The sequence below is a fragment of the Chiroxiphia lanceolata genome, chromosome Z, assembly GCF_009829145.1.
Source record: "Chiroxiphia lanceolata isolate bChiLan1 chromosome Z, bChiLan1.pri, whole genome shotgun sequence".
NCBI classification, from domain to species: domain Eukaryota; kingdom Metazoa; phylum Chordata; class Aves; order Passeriformes; family Pipridae; genus Chiroxiphia; species Chiroxiphia lanceolata.
This window is the reverse complement of record NC_045671.1, coordinates 56090208-56109567: the sequence shown is the minus strand read 5'-3', so window position 1 is coordinate 56109567 and position 19360 is coordinate 56090208. Positions and strand designations below refer to the sequence as shown.

The 19360-nt window shown below is 39.9% G+C and overlaps 1 protein-coding gene across 6 annotated transcripts in view; it reads left to right on the top strand.

The window, feature by feature from the left end:
* Positions 1 to 19360, top strand: part of SEMA6A (semaphorin 6A) — a 117419-nt gene that overhangs the window by 50765 nt on the left and 47294 nt on the right. For 5 of the 6 annotated variants that reach the window (XM_032675055.1, XM_032675056.1, XM_032675054.1 and 2 more), the window contains exons 3-10: positions 1529 to 1646; positions 6737 to 6797; positions 8268 to 8330; positions 9171 to 9272; positions 11951 to 12041; positions 15304 to 15423; positions 16528 to 16616; positions 17518 to 17735. In XM_032675055.1, the coding sequence (XP_032530946.1) occupies positions 1529 to 1646; positions 6737 to 6797; positions 8268 to 8330; positions 9171 to 9272; positions 11951 to 12041; positions 15304 to 15423; positions 16528 to 16616; positions 17518 to 17735 (862 nt within the window). Of the gene's footprint in view, positions 1 to 1528; positions 1647 to 6736; positions 6802 to 8267; positions 8331 to 9170; positions 9273 to 11950; positions 12042 to 15303; positions 15424 to 16527; positions 16617 to 17517; positions 17736 to 19360 lie in introns of those variants that run through there. The other variant, XM_032675058.1, reaches the window with a different exon arrangement.

The following is a 19360-nucleotide window of genomic DNA, read 5'->3' as shown; positions in this document are numbered from 1 at the left end:
CACAGAATTTCACATTGCACATCAGGCTTAGCTTAACTGATTCCCAAGGTTTTGTATGTTTTAAAGAAAGTCTTTAGGATCTGGGCCTCTAAAAGTATCCTGGGGAGTAGCAACTCAACCAAGAGCAGGCTTGTGTTTAGGCCTAAGTTTGGTCAGGAATTTGACTTTAAAGTGAATCTTGATTGTTCTTGTTTACTGTGCTCAGGGATGGCCTTGGCACCCATAAACTTGTGTGACACCACCTGAAAGACAAGACTCCAGGGCACACCTGATGTTCTGCAAATGCTAATAGACATCTAGGATAGAAGAACAGGGAAGAACTGCTCTCAGGCAAGCCCCACTGAAACCCCTAGTGTCTAGACTGACCACTGGGTCTTCAGCACCAACATTTTCTCGCTCCAGAAGGGTGGTGCTAATCATTCGTGCTAACATACAAATAGCCAGCCTTGATCCTTTCGGAGAAATGGAACGTAGAATAACTTTGTCCTCTGCAGCATGGCATGCTGAGGTGCACATGAACACACAGGCCCCCCTGCTCGTGCTAGATCCCCGAGTTACAGAGGAAACATTACTGGATAGAAAACAGCCTGACAGTTAATCTTGGCATTTTGCATGTAGGACGTGCTCAGAAGAATTAAGCTTCTGAACATAAATCCTGCCTGGTGTTTTACTTTGTTTCTTCAAGAGTTCTCAGCATCTGGTTTGCAGAGAAGTTCCTGTTTCTGTCCAGTTTTCTGGACACATGGCACTTCCAGGTATTTAGCTGAAGCCATGCTGTGAATCAATATTTTGACCAAGCTTAACAAGTGGAATATTTTTAGAAGGCAATAGCGGAGAACACTAAAGCAGTGGGTGAGTTTCTGAAGAAATAGACTTCCTCAAATGTATGCAAGTTTTTTGGGAGAGCATGTTTATGGGAAAAAGGCTCAGGCATAGCTACATGGTAGTCAGCTCTATACAACACATGCAGCAGTTCTGCACTGATGATGATGCTTGTCAGAGGACTATCCTCCTTTCTTTTGTCATTTCATTTACTTAATTAGCTCCCTGGTTTGTGCATGTAGATGTCATGATGATGTATACATATAGGTCTAACTGTAAAGTGGCCGCTGTTGTTATAGGTTGTACACACCAATCATCTGGGAGCAATGGCACACTCTGTGTATGACGAATACTCATGAAAAAATATCATGGGAATAGGCCATAAATGCTCTTGTTGACTGATAGAGTGAGGGGGAAAGCTGACTTGTTGATAGCATAAGCTCAGTATAGGCCTTCCAGTCAGTATTCAAGTATTCACAGTTTTTGTCTTCTACAAAGGTGATGATTTTTTCCTTTGAAGCTGCAGAGGCTGTAACCTTGAAGAACTCTCCAGCTCCCTATGCTCTTGCCTTCCAACCCCCGGCTGTGTTTCCAGAACAGAACAGAAGCCACAGATTTCTCCTATAGCTGGGCCCCATAACCCATGTTAGCACATTTCAGTTTGTTGTCCTCTTTTGACCCTGTTGACATTTTTTCCTTCCTACAGATACAAGACAGTATCCGGTGTTTGTGGGTCACAAACCAGGGCGGAACACCACACAGAGGCACCGGCTGGACATCCAGCTTGTCATGGTCATGAACAGGACCCTCTACGTTGCTGCTAGGTCAGTAGTCTCCTGCTTTGATGCCCCACCCTTACTGCTTTAAAGAGGAGGAAGGAGAAGACAAGGAATGTTCTGAGTTCTTCTCTGATGGACACGTTATTTTTAGGATTTTCTTACACTAAGAGAGAGCTTTGCAAGTAATTAGTAAGACAGATTGGAAACCTTGTTAGTTGGTCAGCTAAAGTTCAGTTTTGTGACGAGCTACACCTGTGTTTCAAGACTACAGACTTCAACCTCCCCTTAAGTCCTGAAACAGGGAAGATACCAGAGAAATTTCTTACTCCCATGGAGGAGCAAGTCTGTCCTCATCCTTTTATTTTGCTTGTGCTCACCAATAATGATAATTTTAGAGAATGATTTTGCTGGTGTACAAATGCACTTTTTGATAAGTCTTATTAAATGTAATTTTGCTGGTTTAGGCATGATTTTTTGTGTTAAGACAAAAAAAAAAGAAGCAAACATGCTTCTGCAAGGTTAACTGAATTTAGTGTCTGGATTTTTTTTGAGAGCTATACTGTGTAGACACAAGCACGTGTCTTATTATAAAAATTGCATATAGAACCACTCATTCAGTTTGCATAGCTCAACTTGGCACTATCAGCCTCAGTGGAGCTACACCCATTATACAGCTGCCAACCTGGCACAGATCAGATATTAACACTTCATTTCCCTGCCTGTTGTTAGCAAAGGGGATTTTAGAGTGGGAATTATACAAGGGATGCAGAATGAGTGCAAGATGGGTCCAGAGTAGCAAGGGTGGTTAGTCCAGGTTAAGAGCTCTTGGACCCAGATCCTGTTTGGGACCTCCCTGCAAGCTGCCTCTTCAGTAGCAGCTCATTTCCTGCCTGTTTTCTGGTCCTCCATTGGAGAAATACATAGCCTTCTGCATGTGCCACAGAGAGCCAGGCAGTTGCTGCAGATTGGAGAAGCGATGGGTGGGATGGCCAGGAGGTGAGAGGGAACAGCTGCTGAACAGGCAGCCTCTCACCACCAACCCTGTCCTCAAAGCCCTTGGCAGCCTCCAGGAGCTGCCTGGCTTTCTTCTCAAGCAGCCACTCCCCATCTTCTGGGTGGTCGGATGCATCTTGTGGGGGAGATCTGCCTGTGGATCTCCATCCAGCACCAAGTAATTAGTTGTGTTACACCAGTATGGTCACTGAGTGACATTTTCAGTCATGTCCCTGGCTGCTAGAAGAATACACTTCTAACTGTTGCCCTACTCAGCCATTGCAGCTGCACGGCCTAACTGCAGTTTCTTCAGGCTTCTTGCATATGCCACTTTGCACAGGGTCTGGGTGGCAGAGCTCAGGGTTCTCACTCACGCCAAACATTCTCATCAAGTCCAGGCAGAGAGCAAGTATCCTTCCACAGTAGCTGTGGTGGTGTTGGTTATAGGGCAGCCTAGGAGAGGGCAGCCCTGCACCAAGTGGCAAAGCCACTTTGTGCTTTACCTGAACTCAGAGACAGTATTTTTGCTGCATTTAGTGTCATTATTGAGTGTGACAGGGAAGAGGGGTAAAGAGATTTGAAAGGTGGTGGCAGGATTTCCTTCTTTTCATGGCTGAGCTCCCTTTGCTCTCCTTATTTGTTTCCCTTTAAATTAGAAAATCATTTGCAGTGAGACAGTGGTAAATCTGCTTTGTGGATTTTACTTTGCTGTTTTCACAGTTTATTCCCAGACTGAGATTGACACAATTAGAGTGTTGCAGTGCCCAAGCAACTGGCATTACAATGGGAAAACACAGATAAACAGTTTTGGGATATGAAACCACTGTGTGCACAAATTATATAAAGAATGCTAATATTTGGGGGACAGCATGTGTACTAGTATATGAATATGCATTTTTTGTATTTGTATAAAACAACTTGCTACAATGAAGTTCTCACTAGGGTCTTGTGACCTACAAAAAAGAATAAAGACCTTGTCTGTTTTGTGCTTATACAAGCATGTAAAAAATCTTCTTACAGTTCTTTTCCTTTGGTAACTCAAAAACCCTTTGACGTATTCTTTTCCCCATGAATAAGGTCCTTCTTGAGCTGAGAAGTATATGCAATACAAGTTAAAATTCGAAGGCCATTTTTATCTTTAAGTAATAAACTTCAGAAAATTAGTCATCCTTCAGTATCTAGTGTGATTCAAAGTTTGTAATTCAAATACCACATCTCCTTCAGAGACAGTAGTAAATTAGAGACTGAAAGCAAATCTGTACACAAAGGTGTTTCTCAAAGAGTTTTGTAACAAGATTCATTGAAAACTGTAGCTAACATAAATCTCTTGGCTGTTATATCAGATGTTGCTTTCATGGTTTTTTTAGACATTGAAATATAGCAATGCGAAGTTTATATTTGTACTCAATTATCTGAAAAGCAATCAAAACAAGTGATTAAATATTGAGAGTATTTATTTTAGGACTGTTGTGTTTAGGTTGGGGTTTTTTTGTTTGCTTGTTTTAGAAAATCCAGTGTTGATTTTTGCAGACAGTTTCTGTGCACCAGGGAGGCTAACTCAGATTTGAGAATTGCTAACATTTTATTAATGAGCAGCTGATGTAGAGCAAAATTTCTGTCAGTTGCTTATTTTTTTGTATGGGATACATGACTCCAGTATTAGCTATTACCAAGTAAAATTTTGTGTCACTTCAGAAAGGCTTTATTTCATGTTATCGGGCAGAGATACCCAACCAATATAAATCAGAATAACTCAGCCAAAGCCCAGGAAGCCTTACTAGTTGAATATCTGGCTTGCAGTCTGCAAACGACCAGCTCTGTTTTCTCTTTTTTCTCGTGGGAAGGGTACTCCCTCACCATCTCACTTGCACTCGCTCACTCCCACGCCCACACCCCCTTTTCTAAGTTTGCTGTGTCTCCTCCTCCCATTGTCTCATGCAGTGCCAGCTTTTGTTCATGTTATCTGCCACCCCTCATGTGTATGTACAAAACAGATCTCGGAGCACTGGGATGGGATGGCTCCCTCCTCATTTGCAGTTACATGTTTCCAGACGATGCACTGAGTGGCCAAGGGTCAAGCACAGCCGGTGGCATTATTTAAATTCCCTTCCTCGACCAGATTATGCCATGGCAACAAAACTCGGTTCTGCTCATTGGAGGTGGGAAAAACGGAAGCTCTAGGATTAAGTAAATTTGTGTTAGAATAACTTAATTAGCAGTAAGCTGTACACATACCACAGCTAGTAGATAGAAGGAGTTGGGCGGCAGTGGGAAAAGGAGGGCAAGAACAATCCCACATTGTCTGTGGTTAGCTGGCCCTCCTCCGAATTTGACAGCTCTTTCGCTCTCTCCTGACACTGTCAGCAACTGTGTTTCACATTCGGCATGAGAAAATTATATGTAATTTTCCTGATGCTAACCCTCTTTCAATCCCATAACTTAGCATCTGGGTTTTCTTTGAACTGTTTCTTGAACCAGAAATAAGTCCTCTGAAAGCTGTTTTATTGAGAGTGGAACTAAATAACTCTACTCTTTTTGAGTACCACCACTGTATTTTCTAATTGTCTTGTTGAAAACGAAAAGATTGTAACTGCTGGAAAGCAAGACCGATGATTAAAATCAAGAGCTGTGCTGGAAGAAGGTTTTTAGAGGTCCACCAGCACCTCATTTACAATTCAAGAGATTTTTTTTTTCACCACTGTTTATATAGCAGGAGTGACAGCAACAGAGAGCAATGTACATAAAGAGAGAACTGTGCCATAATATGTGAAGCAGATATCATGCTAATAGGTAATTTTAGTCCAACACCAACACTGACCACTGCCCTGTCACTAAAGTCAGGTAAATAATAAACTGAAGCATTAAACCAATATTGGAAGAAAATGACAGCTCTAGTTTTACAGTCTGGACGAGAAGAAAACCCACAACTCTTCAATTTGGCATCTTACAAAGCAAACAGCCTCAAGGTCCATAGCAGACAAATTTTTAAACACCAGTTCCCCACACCGGTGCTGCCTCTTTCTCCACCTGAGAGAAGTTTTGCTTATTTCTCTTACAGCAGTATTTTGTGTTTGCTTTGTTGAAGAGACTAGTACTGTTTCCCCAAAACCCAATAAAACAAAGCTAACCTTGAGAGCAGGGATTTCCAAAATGGAAACAGCCTGTATCCTGCTTTCAGCAGACCCCTCAAATGCTGCGGATCGTGCTTCAGCTGCGCAGCTTCCTGCATGTTCAAAAAAGCCAATGTTATTTCAAGGAAAAATGAGATGGTTAGTCCCAGTTTGATGTGCTGGTTACTACAGCATTGTGGGTTGGTGGGTGTTTTCAAATTTTGTTTTCCATACAGAGCTGTCTTTGTTCTCAGCTTACACAGAGGAGAATGCTTAAAAATATCTCTTTACCTGAGTCTATTTCCTCTTTCCAAGAAGAGATTGGTGGTTAATTTTAGAGAGGGAGAGGTTCTCAGTAAATGTGAGGAAAAAAAAATGAACTTTTTGTCAGAAAAGTATTTTACAGTTTAGTTTGGCCAGCAGTGTGTGAAGAGAAGAATGATTTCTGGGAATGGTTTTGTGGCTGTCAGCCTTTTGTCTACTATATTGTCAATCAAATTATAACAGCTGAGGTTAGACACATAATTAAAAAGGAAAAAAAAAAAAGAAGAAAAGAAAGAAAGAAGCATTAACCTCTTTTTAACCCTGAATGGCTAAATGTGATGCAGTGACTGCTAGCACAGGAATCTGGCAAAGGCTGCCCAAGAGCTATTGCAGCTGATTTCAGGATACAGAAAACATCTGCATGCTAGATTATGGCATCTGCTGTGGGACCGATAGAAGAGAAATCTTATGAGACTCATCTACTTTCCCAAATCTCATTTGTTCAAATAATTGCTTTTGGGAAAGAATCTTACTTTCAAGTTTGGTATAATTTTTCTTTTTTTTTTTCTTAATGCAAAGGCAAACAGTTTATATGCAAAAGTGCTTTTCTGGGAGAAGGAGGCTATGCTGCCAGTAGTGTTTCCTCGTAAGACCTGTGATTTTTTTAAAAATGTATTATGGATTATCTTCTAATAGATAGCTGTCTTATAGAAAATGAACTGTCTGACTACTACATTTGACTTTGTATTTGTTTGCCTTTGTTTACAGGGACCATATTTATACTGTTGATATGGACACATCACATACAGAAGAAATTTATTTTAGCAAAGTAAGTAGCTTTTATCATAATCCAGAAACCAAGAACACTAGACAAGTTTCAAATAAATAGGAAGATGACATTGTTTCAAAGAACTTGCCAGTGCTGCTGTAAAAACTGTAATAAGCAAGTGAGATGGCATTGCTAATCATATCTGGGGAAAGCTAGAAGAGCGATCATGTCCTCTGCGAATTTCTGATAAGTGATTTAGCTGGGCTGTTAAGCAATCTGTGCTGAAATACAGTGTGGTCCCTGATGGAACATCTGTCAAACATGTATTAGTTTATATGCAGCAGGTTTCTATAACATTTATACTATCCCAATTAAGTATACTGAAACCTTCATCATAAAAAGCAAGTTACGTATTTTCATGCACACAAATTTTTTTGACTCATGGAAATACTGACTAAATAAAATCTTATTGTAACATCACTGTGTAGATGCGTTCACATTATCTCCATGGGAAGTTACATTCAAACTAAGAAGAGCTTTGTCTGCATTACCATATTGTATATTAATGTGAACATACTGAAAATAATCTCCCTTCAGCTCCTTTGCATTGCAGTCATATTGTGTAATGTGTACCAAACACAGCCTTGGTCCAGCAGAAGCTCATACAAATTTGGACACTGGATGAAATCCACTGTAGAAAGAGGACAGTGCTTCATTTTAACTATGAATGATGCTGAAGATGAACTGATGCCCAATTACTCATCAAAGAGTGAGGGCACAGGCCTTTAGTTGAAATAAACATTTATGTTTATGGTTACTCTTTTGTCTTGGAGCCCTTCATGAATACACAGTGCGTCAGTTTACTTATCAGAAACATTGTCGGAACTGCTGTGGCAATAGTGTCTAAGGTGATAGTGTCTTAGGCCATATGATTTTAACCAAAGTTTTATTATAATTAATGAATCTTCCACATTTGGCCATTCCTGAAACTCATCGGAAAAAAATCCAGGTGAGAGAGAGTGTTAGCAGATAAAGTCAGCAGTGTCTTGGTAGAGCTTTCTGAGCCTGCCAGCTGAACTGAACTGATAAGAATTACCTGAATTTGATTTCTTTGCTGATCTAAAATGTTGTCTTCCATAATACATATTTCATTTAGAATCCATTAAAGCTTCATAGTCCATAAATGTTTATTCTGATTTGCAGAGCAATATAAGTTTAAAAGAAGAGAGCATCTAGTACTTTTAAGAAAAGTACATGTTTCTCAAAGTTGGCTGTTGTTAAGTTTTGTTGATTTAGGCTTAAAAAAAGAGGGATAGGATTCCAGTCTAATGAATAGATGGCAAAACAAAATTAAGTGATGCTCCACATCACTGATCTTTCATTGTTGTGGTGAATTAATCATGGAGAGAGTGTAGAAAACTTTTGATAAATATATGTTCAACAGCTAGTCCCTCCTAAGGGACTTTTACTTCTGAAATCAAATGCAAAATACCTCTGAGTTCTAATGGATTTCTTTCTTGATCCTTGCAGAAATTGACATGGAAATCTAGACAAGCTGATGTAGACACATGCAGAATGAAGGGAAAACATAAGGTAGGCAATTTTCATTTTGTCTGCATCTGCTACTTTAGTTTAGATGCTTCACTATTATCTCAGGCTGCTGTCTATGATGTGGAATGGATCATGCCATTCACTTGTTGCCAGTAATTGCTTTTTCCATCAACTTACTGAAGGCTTTAATTGGCAAAAATAATTCACTTCGAATGTGATAAAATATTACGACAGAAGCCACAGTAATATCCTGAAAAGCTTAAAGCATTGAGAGTTTTGGACTCATTGCTTAGTGTACTGATTTTGCTTACCATTGTTTTAATGCTGCTGTCCATCTCCCTGCAGGAATTTACTGAGACGTTTGTGTAAAGCATCAGAAAGCATGAATGTGTGGTTGTAGAAGGACTGTTTCTCGCACCAATTTCACCTTGCTGCAACCTGTGACTAACACAAGTAGTAACATAATTAAACATAGACTCTTTGATTCTGCACATCTAGTTCCCCTTATAGTTACAGATGCTTTATGCCAGTACATTGTAGTGGTGATGCTACTGTCTGACAGCAACATAGATGAGAAGATCATATTCAGTCTTGAGTAAAGCAACATCTTTCAAAAAAAATTCAGCTATGCGAACAATAGCAAAATATGAGCTGTAATGTGAATGTCGCATCTTCAGTTCTTTGTAATTTTTAAACTACTAGAATATAAATCAGTTGCAACTTGCTCATTGTCAGTTAAACACAGAAAAAATAAAGGTCAGAAAATCACAGTGGCTACCAGCCAATTTCATTTTAAACCTGACAATGAAATATCATGGTATAAAAATACAAACAGATACCCAAGATGCAGTAGTTGAAATAGTTTTTATTATTTTTCTTCAGGATGAATGTCATAACTTTATTAAGGTTCTTCTAAAAAGAAGTGAGGATGCACTGTTTATCTGTGGAACAAATGCATTTAACCCTTCTTGCAGGAACTACAAGGTATGTGATCTGTTTGTGGAATTTCATTTATACCTTGTCTTTTGGTTGGATTTATTGTGACTCTGCTGGCAGCAGCATGAGGTTGTCATTCAGCTATGCAACATTCAACTCTGAAGCATTTTTCCTGACTTATTTCAGTGCTGTCGAGTTCGGTGTTGATTGGATTTCTGAGAATTTCTCAGATTGATTACCTACTTCTTTACAACTCCTACCCATCAAGAGCATTGCCACTTTGCATTGCCCTCAGTAAGTGCAAGAGTCATTCAGATCTCTGCTTGGGGATGTAGTCACTCCTCAGTAAGATCCTCAGCTTGTCACTGATCAAGTCGTAGACTAGTGCTGGGGGTTACTTCTGGAGTAGCATGTTTTAAATTCTCTGTTATACTGTTCTCAATGCCAAAATGAGTTCTCTCATTGCTTGAGGACAGCAAAACTTGAGTTTAGTGTTGGGGACCCAGCAGATAGGGAAGCTGTGAAGACCCTGTGGCATTGTGTGCTGTGGAAGTGATTGAACAGTAAATCTCCATAGGGAACAATACAGCAGGACGGTGATGTATTCCGCACTAGTTGGGGATGTGCAAAGCCAAAACGTTTTCTAGGGCAGTGAAGAAAAGTACGCTGGTCCATGCATATTTGACATTAATGCCCTGAACCCAATTTATTGCTTTGATATAGTGTGTCCCTGTTACTTGCATTTCAACAGGACCCATTTATTGAAATATTTCCTATTTTCTCAGGCTTTCATCAGTATATTCTGATATAACTCCCAACAGTGGATGGTTCTGGAGTAGCTGAATGATTTTACTTAGGTGCTTGATAACCAGACCCTGCTTTTCCAGGCACTGTTAAGTCCCACAGGTCATTTCTCATTCTTCTTCTGGCAAAAGAAAATTCAGCTTTGTTAATACTGCTTCTGACAAAGTCATAGCACAATTCTCATTTACTTTTTGGGTTCAGAGTTATTGTAAAAAAAACAAAATAAAGATGTTAACACCCAGGAAAACTACTTTCTTAGTGGTGTTTGCTGTGACTGCTGCTCTTCCTCGATTTTTGTGCAGTGCTGCTTTACCTTGTCTATCTGCTGTGATGGCTGCAGTCTAGGAAACACAGGAGAGAAGTTCAGGATAATGTTTTCTTTCAGTCTGTGGAGGAGTAAAAATACAAGCCTTTGTCATGGTAACTGTGAGGTACAGGTAGCCGCTCTGTTAACTGCTGTTCCTTTTTTTCTTTCTTTCCTTGCCCACTCCTAGTGCAAATTGTAATTTTTTAACTCTCAATGTCATTAATGAGGCTAACAAATCTCAGCCAGTCCCCTTGATAGAAAGCTGTCTTTTGAATACAACTACAGATTTCTTTGCCATCCTGATGTGAGGGATATAAATGGCCCTCCTTACACTTACTCCAGGTGTTTCATTCCCCATGATGCACAGCCTCTGCAAATTGCCTCACCTGCTGCTGAGCCACAGGACTGGGTAGTGATCCCTCTGACAGTCTGCAGAAGGTCCCTTGGACACCTGCCCTGGCTTCCTGCATGTATTCCTGCATTATACAGAGAGAGAACTAGACATGTGCTAAACAGAAGTCAGGGCTGTCCCTCAGCCATGCCAGTGGATGTGGGGATGAGCCTAGCATGTGGAGCTTGGTGCAGGAAAAGTTGCTAAGGACTGTAACTCCTTTCCTCTCACTATCACATGAAATGCTTTTCAGCTGTTGAGTAAACAGAAAACGAGTGATGAAAAATCATCCAGTGGAGGATGTGGAAGCTGTAACATACAAACTAGAAGTTGATTGAAGTAGCTGATGGTGCCATGTGCGTTACTTTTCATGCTCTGTGAATCTGCACTGTATGTGATTTATACAGTATGAGCTGCTCAAATTACCTCAATATGCTAGAAAGGTCCTTATTCCAAAAATACAGTAGTGTAAGAATCTTAAGAAGGTAAGAGGTGTACATTTACTCCTTAGCTCATTAAACCTTCTTGAACTTAGCATAAAGTCAATCTGTATATTTGTGTCATTGTCAGGGACCAGGGTGAATTTATTTCCCAAGAGTTACTTATAAGCCTCAGATTTTACAATTCCTGCACAGATTAATTCTTGCCTGATGGTAAGAGGATTTCTCCATGAGACAGACTCAACTGATAGTAAAGCTTGAAGAGCATCTTTCTGAGTATGCAAATCAAGGAAGAGAGCACCAGTGTTGAGACTAGAGCAGAAGGATCTCCGAACCTGGAGGAGGAAAATGCACATAGAGATAATTGTTCTAATGCTGTTTCTTCTGACTGCTGTGGTTTGCAGTCTTTTGTGTGTGTAAGAGCATCTCTGTTAGGTCCCTGTTGAGGATAAATTTTGAAGCCTTGCCGGAACCATAGACCACATAGCTGCTACAGTTCAAAACAAAGCTTGTGTACGGATAGAATATAGACTGAAGACTTTTGTAAAATATGTTGTGTTAAGAGTGATTAGTTCCAAAAGAATGCCTGACTTACTGGATAACGCTTTCTTCAGACTGATTTTATTTAACAGCATGATTTTTCTCAGGTTTTTACTTCATAGTCAGGAGCAGAGTTAGAGAAAGGACCTTCCTCCCTGCCCAGATAAGAAGAACACTGTCATAAGCCTCATTTTGGGTAAGAAGTTCTGTTTCTCTCTCTGAGGAGCTCCCTTTGGTTTTTCAGATGGATACCTTGGAATTCCTAGGAGATGAATTCAGTGGAATGGCCAGGTGCCCTTATGATGCAAAGCATGCCAACGTTGCGTTGTTTGCAGGTAAATTCATGGAGATAAACTTTTGCTTTCTGTCCTGAAGCCCAGGCTTGCCATAACACTGTGCCTCTTGTTTGAATCCAGAATGCCTAAATCTAAAGGGTGGCAAAGGGAGTGAACGATGACTAAAAATAGCGGGCATAAGGAAATCCCTAGCAAAAAAGCCTTCCTTGCTCATAAACATTGCCTGAAACTTCAGTTTCCTGATTCAGTATTTCGGTATTTCCTGTATTCTTGATAATATGACCAATGAGGCACAATTTCTGGTGGCATCCAGCTTCTGTAAAAGTCAAAGGAAGTCAAAGCTTGTGTGAACTTCAATGAGGATTGGGCAGGATGTTCTCTTTAACAACTCTAAGCCTAAGTTAACATTCATAATAAAAAGAAGTTAGGGAAAATGCTGTGATGTGCCCTTTTCTAGAGCTAGAAGGCAATGAAAATTGATTTTATTTTAAAGCTGAAAACATTTCAGTATGGTCTTACCAGCTGTTGTAGGCAATGGAGAGAAGTGTGTTAGTTAGAGGTGATTTATACTGAATGCAGCAGAATGCAATTAGCTCTAATTTCTTCTACAATAGTTAGAAAATAGTTAGAAAAAGTGAGAGCTTATAACGGGGTTAATTTTGGCTGTGGTTGTGTAGTATTTTTGTATGTCTCTTCATGAATTCTGATTAAATTTTTTCTTTATTGAACTTCTCTTAGAGTGAATCCTGGTGATCTGTTTTTAGATTTGGCTGTAAAATAGGCGGTGAAGAAAATAAAGAAGTCATCCAGGATAATGTCAGTCCTCTTCTGTGATGCTAGAAAGCAGAGCCTGGGTGTTCACATGGAAATATTTAAGACTTAAGAGTGCAAAAGTATTTCAGCCACTCTCAACTGAGTCTGTGGCCAAAGGGCTCTATTAAGCACTACTTTGTTTGAGGTATCATCATCTGCCTCACAAAGGAGAGTTTCTTTAACAGGTTTCATTTTTTTAAATTTTTTTTCCCTCTTTATAGTGTAAATAAATGAGTCCTTTTGTTTCAAGAATAATGGTGATGATGGTGGTAGTATGTAATTTCTTAATTACACTTAAAAGAACATACAGGAGAAATTCTCTAATTGAAGCAGGTAATTCACAAAGCATGGAAAGAGAAAAACAGCTTCAGAGAAATAATTTTCCCATGTATCTCAGATTCCCTATCCTCAGGGCAGTCTGAATGACCTTTCAGAAGGGCCTTTTTCACTATACTGGCCAAGAAAGCATTTGTGACCAGCCTATTGTAAACATTCACTGTGCATGCAGATGAAGTTTGGTAAGATGACTCCCACTTTGCCATAATAAGAAATCTTCGTATTATTTGAAAATAAAGAGAATATTTATAGAAATGGGCATACTCTTTCATGGTGATTCAGAATAAATTTGATACTGTTCAAATAAATACTTGTAGAATATACCCTGTAAATCTACTAGCTTCAGAAAATCACTGTTTTACAAGCCATACATATTGATACCCATGATAATTTTTCAGAGTGCAGTGAAAAGCCACTTCAGAGCAGTTTGGGGCACTGATACAGGTCATCTGAGTTTGTTGGGTGCACTTATGTGAATATGGCTCTTGCAGCCTGTAGCTATTACAGCTGATATGTGGGAATTGTAATTGGTCACATGGTATTCAGGAACTTGGCAGGAAAGAAAATAAATGTGTGGTTGTATTAACAGGAGTTCAGACATCCATATCTAAACAATTCAGCTTTTTATTCTATTTTAAATTTGGCTTTCGTATCAGCAGAGGGGGATGTTGTAATTATTTTTTCTGTTTTGCTAAATAAAAATGCTCATTTTGAAGTAGCCAGATAAGGACAAGAATTACATGACTTAGAACAAGGCATACAGTTCTGCTAATGACGAACAGTCTGAATTTTAAATCTGGAGCTGAAATTCACAGAATCAGAGATTGTTAGAGTTAGAAGGGACCTCTAAAGGTCATCTAGTCCAACCCCCCTGCCAAGGCAGGGTCACCTAGGGAAGGTAATACAATGCATCCAGGTGGGTTTTGAACGTCTCCAGAGAGGGAGACTCCACGACCTCCCTGGGCAGCCTGTTCCAGTGCTCTGCCACCCTCAGTGTAAAGAAGTTCTTCCTCATATAGAGGTGGAACTTCTTGTGTTTTAGTTTATGGCCAGTGCTCCCTGTCGTGTTGCTGGGCACCACTGAAAAGAGTCTGGCACCATCCTCTTGGCACAGACCTTTGACATCTTTATATGCATTAATGAGATCCCCTCTCAGTCTTAAAGTAAATGATGTCTGAAAGTACAATGAGGAGACCTTGACCAATAAAAGCCTCTGTGCTTTGTCCTGGGTATGTCCCCAGTGCTGCTGCCTTCAACATAATCTCTGTCAAAGGAGATGTAGGCAATTCTAGTTTTTATGCAATGCAACAGAGGCACAAGTTTCTGTCCTCATGCTGCAATGCTTGTGCGCCTACCAGACATCGTGTTTCAAGATCTACCTCACACATGAAAACAGTCCTGTACAGTTACCATGACCTGCAAACAGATTAGGCAACAAATAAAATTTAAAAATGTTGCTAAATCTCGTGGTTTTACCTCCTGATAGTGTTGCATCTTTTGGTTGTCCTTGGGGTGCCATTTTATAGACCCTTTCTTATCACTAGTCCTCCACTTCTTAAGAGAGAGGAATGCATAATTCATGCCTAAAATGCATGTTAGAAAAGAAACATTGACGAGCAATCCTCCTCCATCTCTTTGCATCACTGTTTCGGCAGGGCTCCCAGCACACTATTTAATTTTTTCCTAGTGATCTTTGGCAGAGGAAAAGTGCTCTCAAGAGGAGAATTTTTCGTAAGTGTCAATTAGCCTACAGTCTCCAAGACCTGTCTGTTTTGCACTCCCAGTTAAAACTAACAGTTCTGTTATATTTGTTTTGCTTACATACTTATGCAGGATTTCTGAGCATTGAACCAGAGGCTTGTGCAGAAAAACTGGATAAGGTAGTTCAGTATGACACACCTAAACTGGAGAAGAATTATTCCATAAGGTTTCTTCTCCTACAGCATCCCTCTGAAATTACCATTTTGCAAACTAATGACTTGCTTTTGTTCAGTACTCAGTCCCATTTACCCAGCTGGGTTGTTTTCTCTCTGGTATTCCTAAGGAGATCGTGATGGTTTTGTGTCCTCCTTCTCATTTGACTGGTGATAGAAAGCAATTGTATTATTTGTAATGCTCCTTCCCCTTTGTTTCTTCTTTCCTTACTCCCCAGAGGGAAAGCTGTATTCTGCCACAGTGACTGACTTCCTTGCAATAGATGCAGTCATATACCGGAGCCTTGGAGACAGCCCAACTCTGCGAACAGTTAAACATGACTCCAAGTGGTTGAAAGGTAGATAAACACACACACAATGAAAAAAGCGGCATCTCTGATGAGAGACTTGGATTCCTGACAGACCTCTTTGTCATTTCACCAGTGCTTTCTGGCAGAAAGAAGGAACTAGATTACATCTCTTGTTTACCCTGATTTGTTTATCTCTTTCTCTCTTCTCCTGATCCCAAGTTACTGGACCTGACAGAACCTGTGAGCTAGGTAGATCAGAATATGTATTCCAGTGAGCTTTCCAAGCTGAAATCCACCAGTTTACATCTGTTGGATTGGAACTTGCAGGGCTCAGTGTGCTTTGGCTGTGTTTGAAAATAGTCCTGCCACAGGACTTTTAGGTAACAGTCAAGGCTTTATGAAGTATAGAAGGTTTATCCAGTAATGTTAAGATTCATTAATGAAAATAAAATTAATGAATTAATTTTCATTAATGAAAATTCATTAATGAAAATAAATTATGGGAATATTGCACAAAATATTCTCTGTTATAGTTCTTAGGGACTGTACTGCTATCATTAGATTAGGTAATTTCTGTGCTTTAAATGCCCTCATTGTTAAGAACTGTGCTGTTTAGCTTTATGGAGGTGTTAGGAATAGTTAGCATTTGTAGTGATTTTAAGTTAGCATTTTAGAGTGAGCAAAGCCATAGTTTGAAGTCTTGCAGAAATGCATGCAGAAATGTTTTGCCAGATGTCAACTTTAGCTGTCCCACTTTGCTTGATGCTACAGACACATGTGGGCAGAAACAGTTACCTGGTTTGTTATTCACTCCACTCACAGCCTGCATGCCATAAAGAGCACTGCTTGGACCCCTCAGGCATACAGTTATAAATGCCTGTTTACTTCTCCTCTTGCTCCATGCAGGGCAGACATATTAGAGGCAAAGACTTAACTACTTTGCAGTGATGTTGCACAGACTTGGCCCCAGTTCTCCTGTCCCCAGGCAGTGATTCTTCTGTGGTGATATTGTTAGTTCTGAAAACCGATCAAGTTTGTCAAATGCAGATGTTTCACCTCTGGATATTAAGTGTGAATGTATTTGGCTTCTCTTGGCATGCTATATGCTGTATGTGGTGCCTAAATAGGATATCTTCGGTTGTTTTTTTCTAGAACCATACTTTGTTCAGGCAGTGGACTATGGCAATTACATATACTTCTTCTTCCGGGAAATAGCAGTGGAGTACAACAGCATGGGAAAGGTAAGGGCAAAAACATTGCCGTGAATGACTTTGTCAGATTCAGGAGGAGGAAAACTTATGCTATTCTTGGACCAGTGCTGTTAGGAGTGACCTTGAAATGAGCACTATAAATCATGATGACAAGGTCATCATTTTGAGAGGATTCCTATTGCTCAAGCCAAAAGGTTGGTTGGTGTGAAACATTGTACTGTCTTGAAAGGAAACTGTGGTTTCTTACAGTGATAGAGTGCTGGAGTCACTTTTCTGAAATTATAAAAAGCTTAAGGCTAATGTAGTTAGTTCAGTATAATAGATAATTGTTAAAAATGGATTCCAAAGAAGGGAAATATTTTTCTGTAAGAAGTATGAATTGGAGTGCTGAGTAAACAGGTGTAGGAATTTTGTGCTCTGCTATTCTGCAAAGAATAATTAAACACTTTTTGCTTTTTTGCTAATTTCACAATAGCTTTCTGACTAAGCAGTCAGAAAAGCTGACCAAGGTCACAAAGGTGGAGAGCAGGAATAAAAGCCCAGCAATATTTGCATAGTTTTTAAGTGCTGAAAACACAAGAGTCAGAGCAGGCAGTGTGGGTTGCAGGGATTGTGAATATGAAATGTGCTTTTGTTTGGGGAAATAGAAAGCTAAGCAGTCTGTATGGAAATGAGTTTTATATGGGTTGAGAACAGATCTCCTGAAGGATTTATGGCTGTATAGTAAATGCCACAGTCTTATCTTTCATAGCACACTGTTCCAAAGCTTAATTTTTCTCTGTTTCTTATTTGTCACAAATTACAGAAATGTGGTATTAAATTAAGCACCTTGCTGTGTTATTCCAAATGTTTTAAAAGCAGTATTCCAGCAAAATCTTTGGTTCAAACAGTCATTTAATTTTCTCCATTATTTTTGCTCTATTCCTTCCAGGTAGTTTTCCCAAGGGTGGCCCAGGTTTGCAAAAATGACATGGGAGGATCTCAGAGAGTGCTGGAAAAACAGTGGACTTCCTTTCTCAAGGCCCGGTTGAACTGCTCAGTTCCTGGTGATTCACACTTCTACTTCAACATACTGCAGGCAGTTACAGATGTTATCCATTTCAATGGCCGGGATGTTGTTTTAGCTACATTCTCCACTCCATATAATAGGTAATAGGCACAATAACCTTTTACCTTCTATTTCCTCTATGTTTCGCTTTTCAGTGCAGTTTCTTTTCACTTTATGAAGGTACAAGAAGTGATTGCTCATACACTATAATTATTATGTGTCATGCACTTACCAATAGTTTGTGTTTCATTTTAAGGAACCCTGGTGTTGCTTATTGCATTTTATATCTGATGACTAAAAGCAGCTTTGAGCCATTTACTATTGGGACACATTCCTTGGACATACTTTTCTATCCATGGGAATAATTCACACCAGCCACCAAGAAGTGTTACAGCATGTAACTTGCAGAATGTTATTCCAAAGAGAAAATACCATTTTTTTTCCCCACAAAAGAAAGGACTGGGTCTGCCAAGAACCACATTATCTCCTTCCCTTTATTTCTTGCATCTCTGCTGACTCTTGCATTGATCCTTGACCCTGCATTGACCCTGCTGACCTTTGACTCTCCTGGGAGATTCAAGGTCCTAAACTGTCTTGCTGGCTGGGAAGAAGCGTCCCCAGACCACCTATTTCATGGTTTGCATGTTTATCCAAAAGTGCGCATTTACCTGCAAAGACTTTATTACTGTTACACATTATAACATGTTTCTCCGGAGTTTAATAGAAGTTTTATCCAACTGTTGAGGACTCCCGGAGAAGTTAAAATAAAATAGTAACATTCTAATTAAAAACTATATTGCAATTTCACAGAGTAACATTTGAGCAAAATGGGAGCTTCGTTAGTGAAATTCATCTAGTTTTGCTATACACTTGTCAAAGCCTGACCTCAATGAGGTCATTCACAGAACTGACTTCAAATGAGAGTAAGCCTGAGCCTGTAATGTATAATCACTGCTTTTGACGTCAAAACAATAGGAACTGCAATGGAATAATTATGCTACCAGTAGGGAATACAAGCTTAAATTAAGATGATCTCTTTGCATGCAATCTGGCTTAATAAAAACATATGAACAAACAGAGATTCAACATCAGAAAATAGATTGTATCTTGCAATTATCTCAAAATTAAGATTGTCTTCCCATTCTGCTAGTATTTCCCATGGTGTGTCATGAATAACTCTTTTCCTTAAAGCTTGCATTTTAAAATCTAAGTTCTTGGTGTAAAAATCAAGATACGATTTTATAGGCCCCAGTTTTTGCCAGACACTGAAGATGATAGGAAGCATATATTCTTGGAGACACCTTGTTAGGCAGACCTGGCAGCCAGGAGGGCCAACAATGTCCGGGGGGGCATCAGGCAAAGCATCACCAGTTGGTCAGGGGAGGTGATCGTCCTGCCCTGCTCTGCATTGGGGCAGCCTCACCTTGAATATTGTGTGCAGTTTTGGGCACCACAGTGTAAGAAGGATGCTAAACTATTAGAGGGCATCCGAAGGAGGGCTACGAGGATGGTGAAGAGCCTTGAGGGGAAGCCGTATGAGGAAAAACTGAGGTCACCTGTGTTCAGCCTGGAGAAGAGGAGATTGAGGGGAGGGGCAAGCACTGATCTCTTCTCTGTGGTGACCAGTGACAGGACCCAAGGGAAGGGCCTAAAGTTGTGTCAGGGGAGGCTTAGGTTGGAGATCAGGAAAAGGTTCTTCACCCAGAGGGTGGTTGGGCAGTGGAAC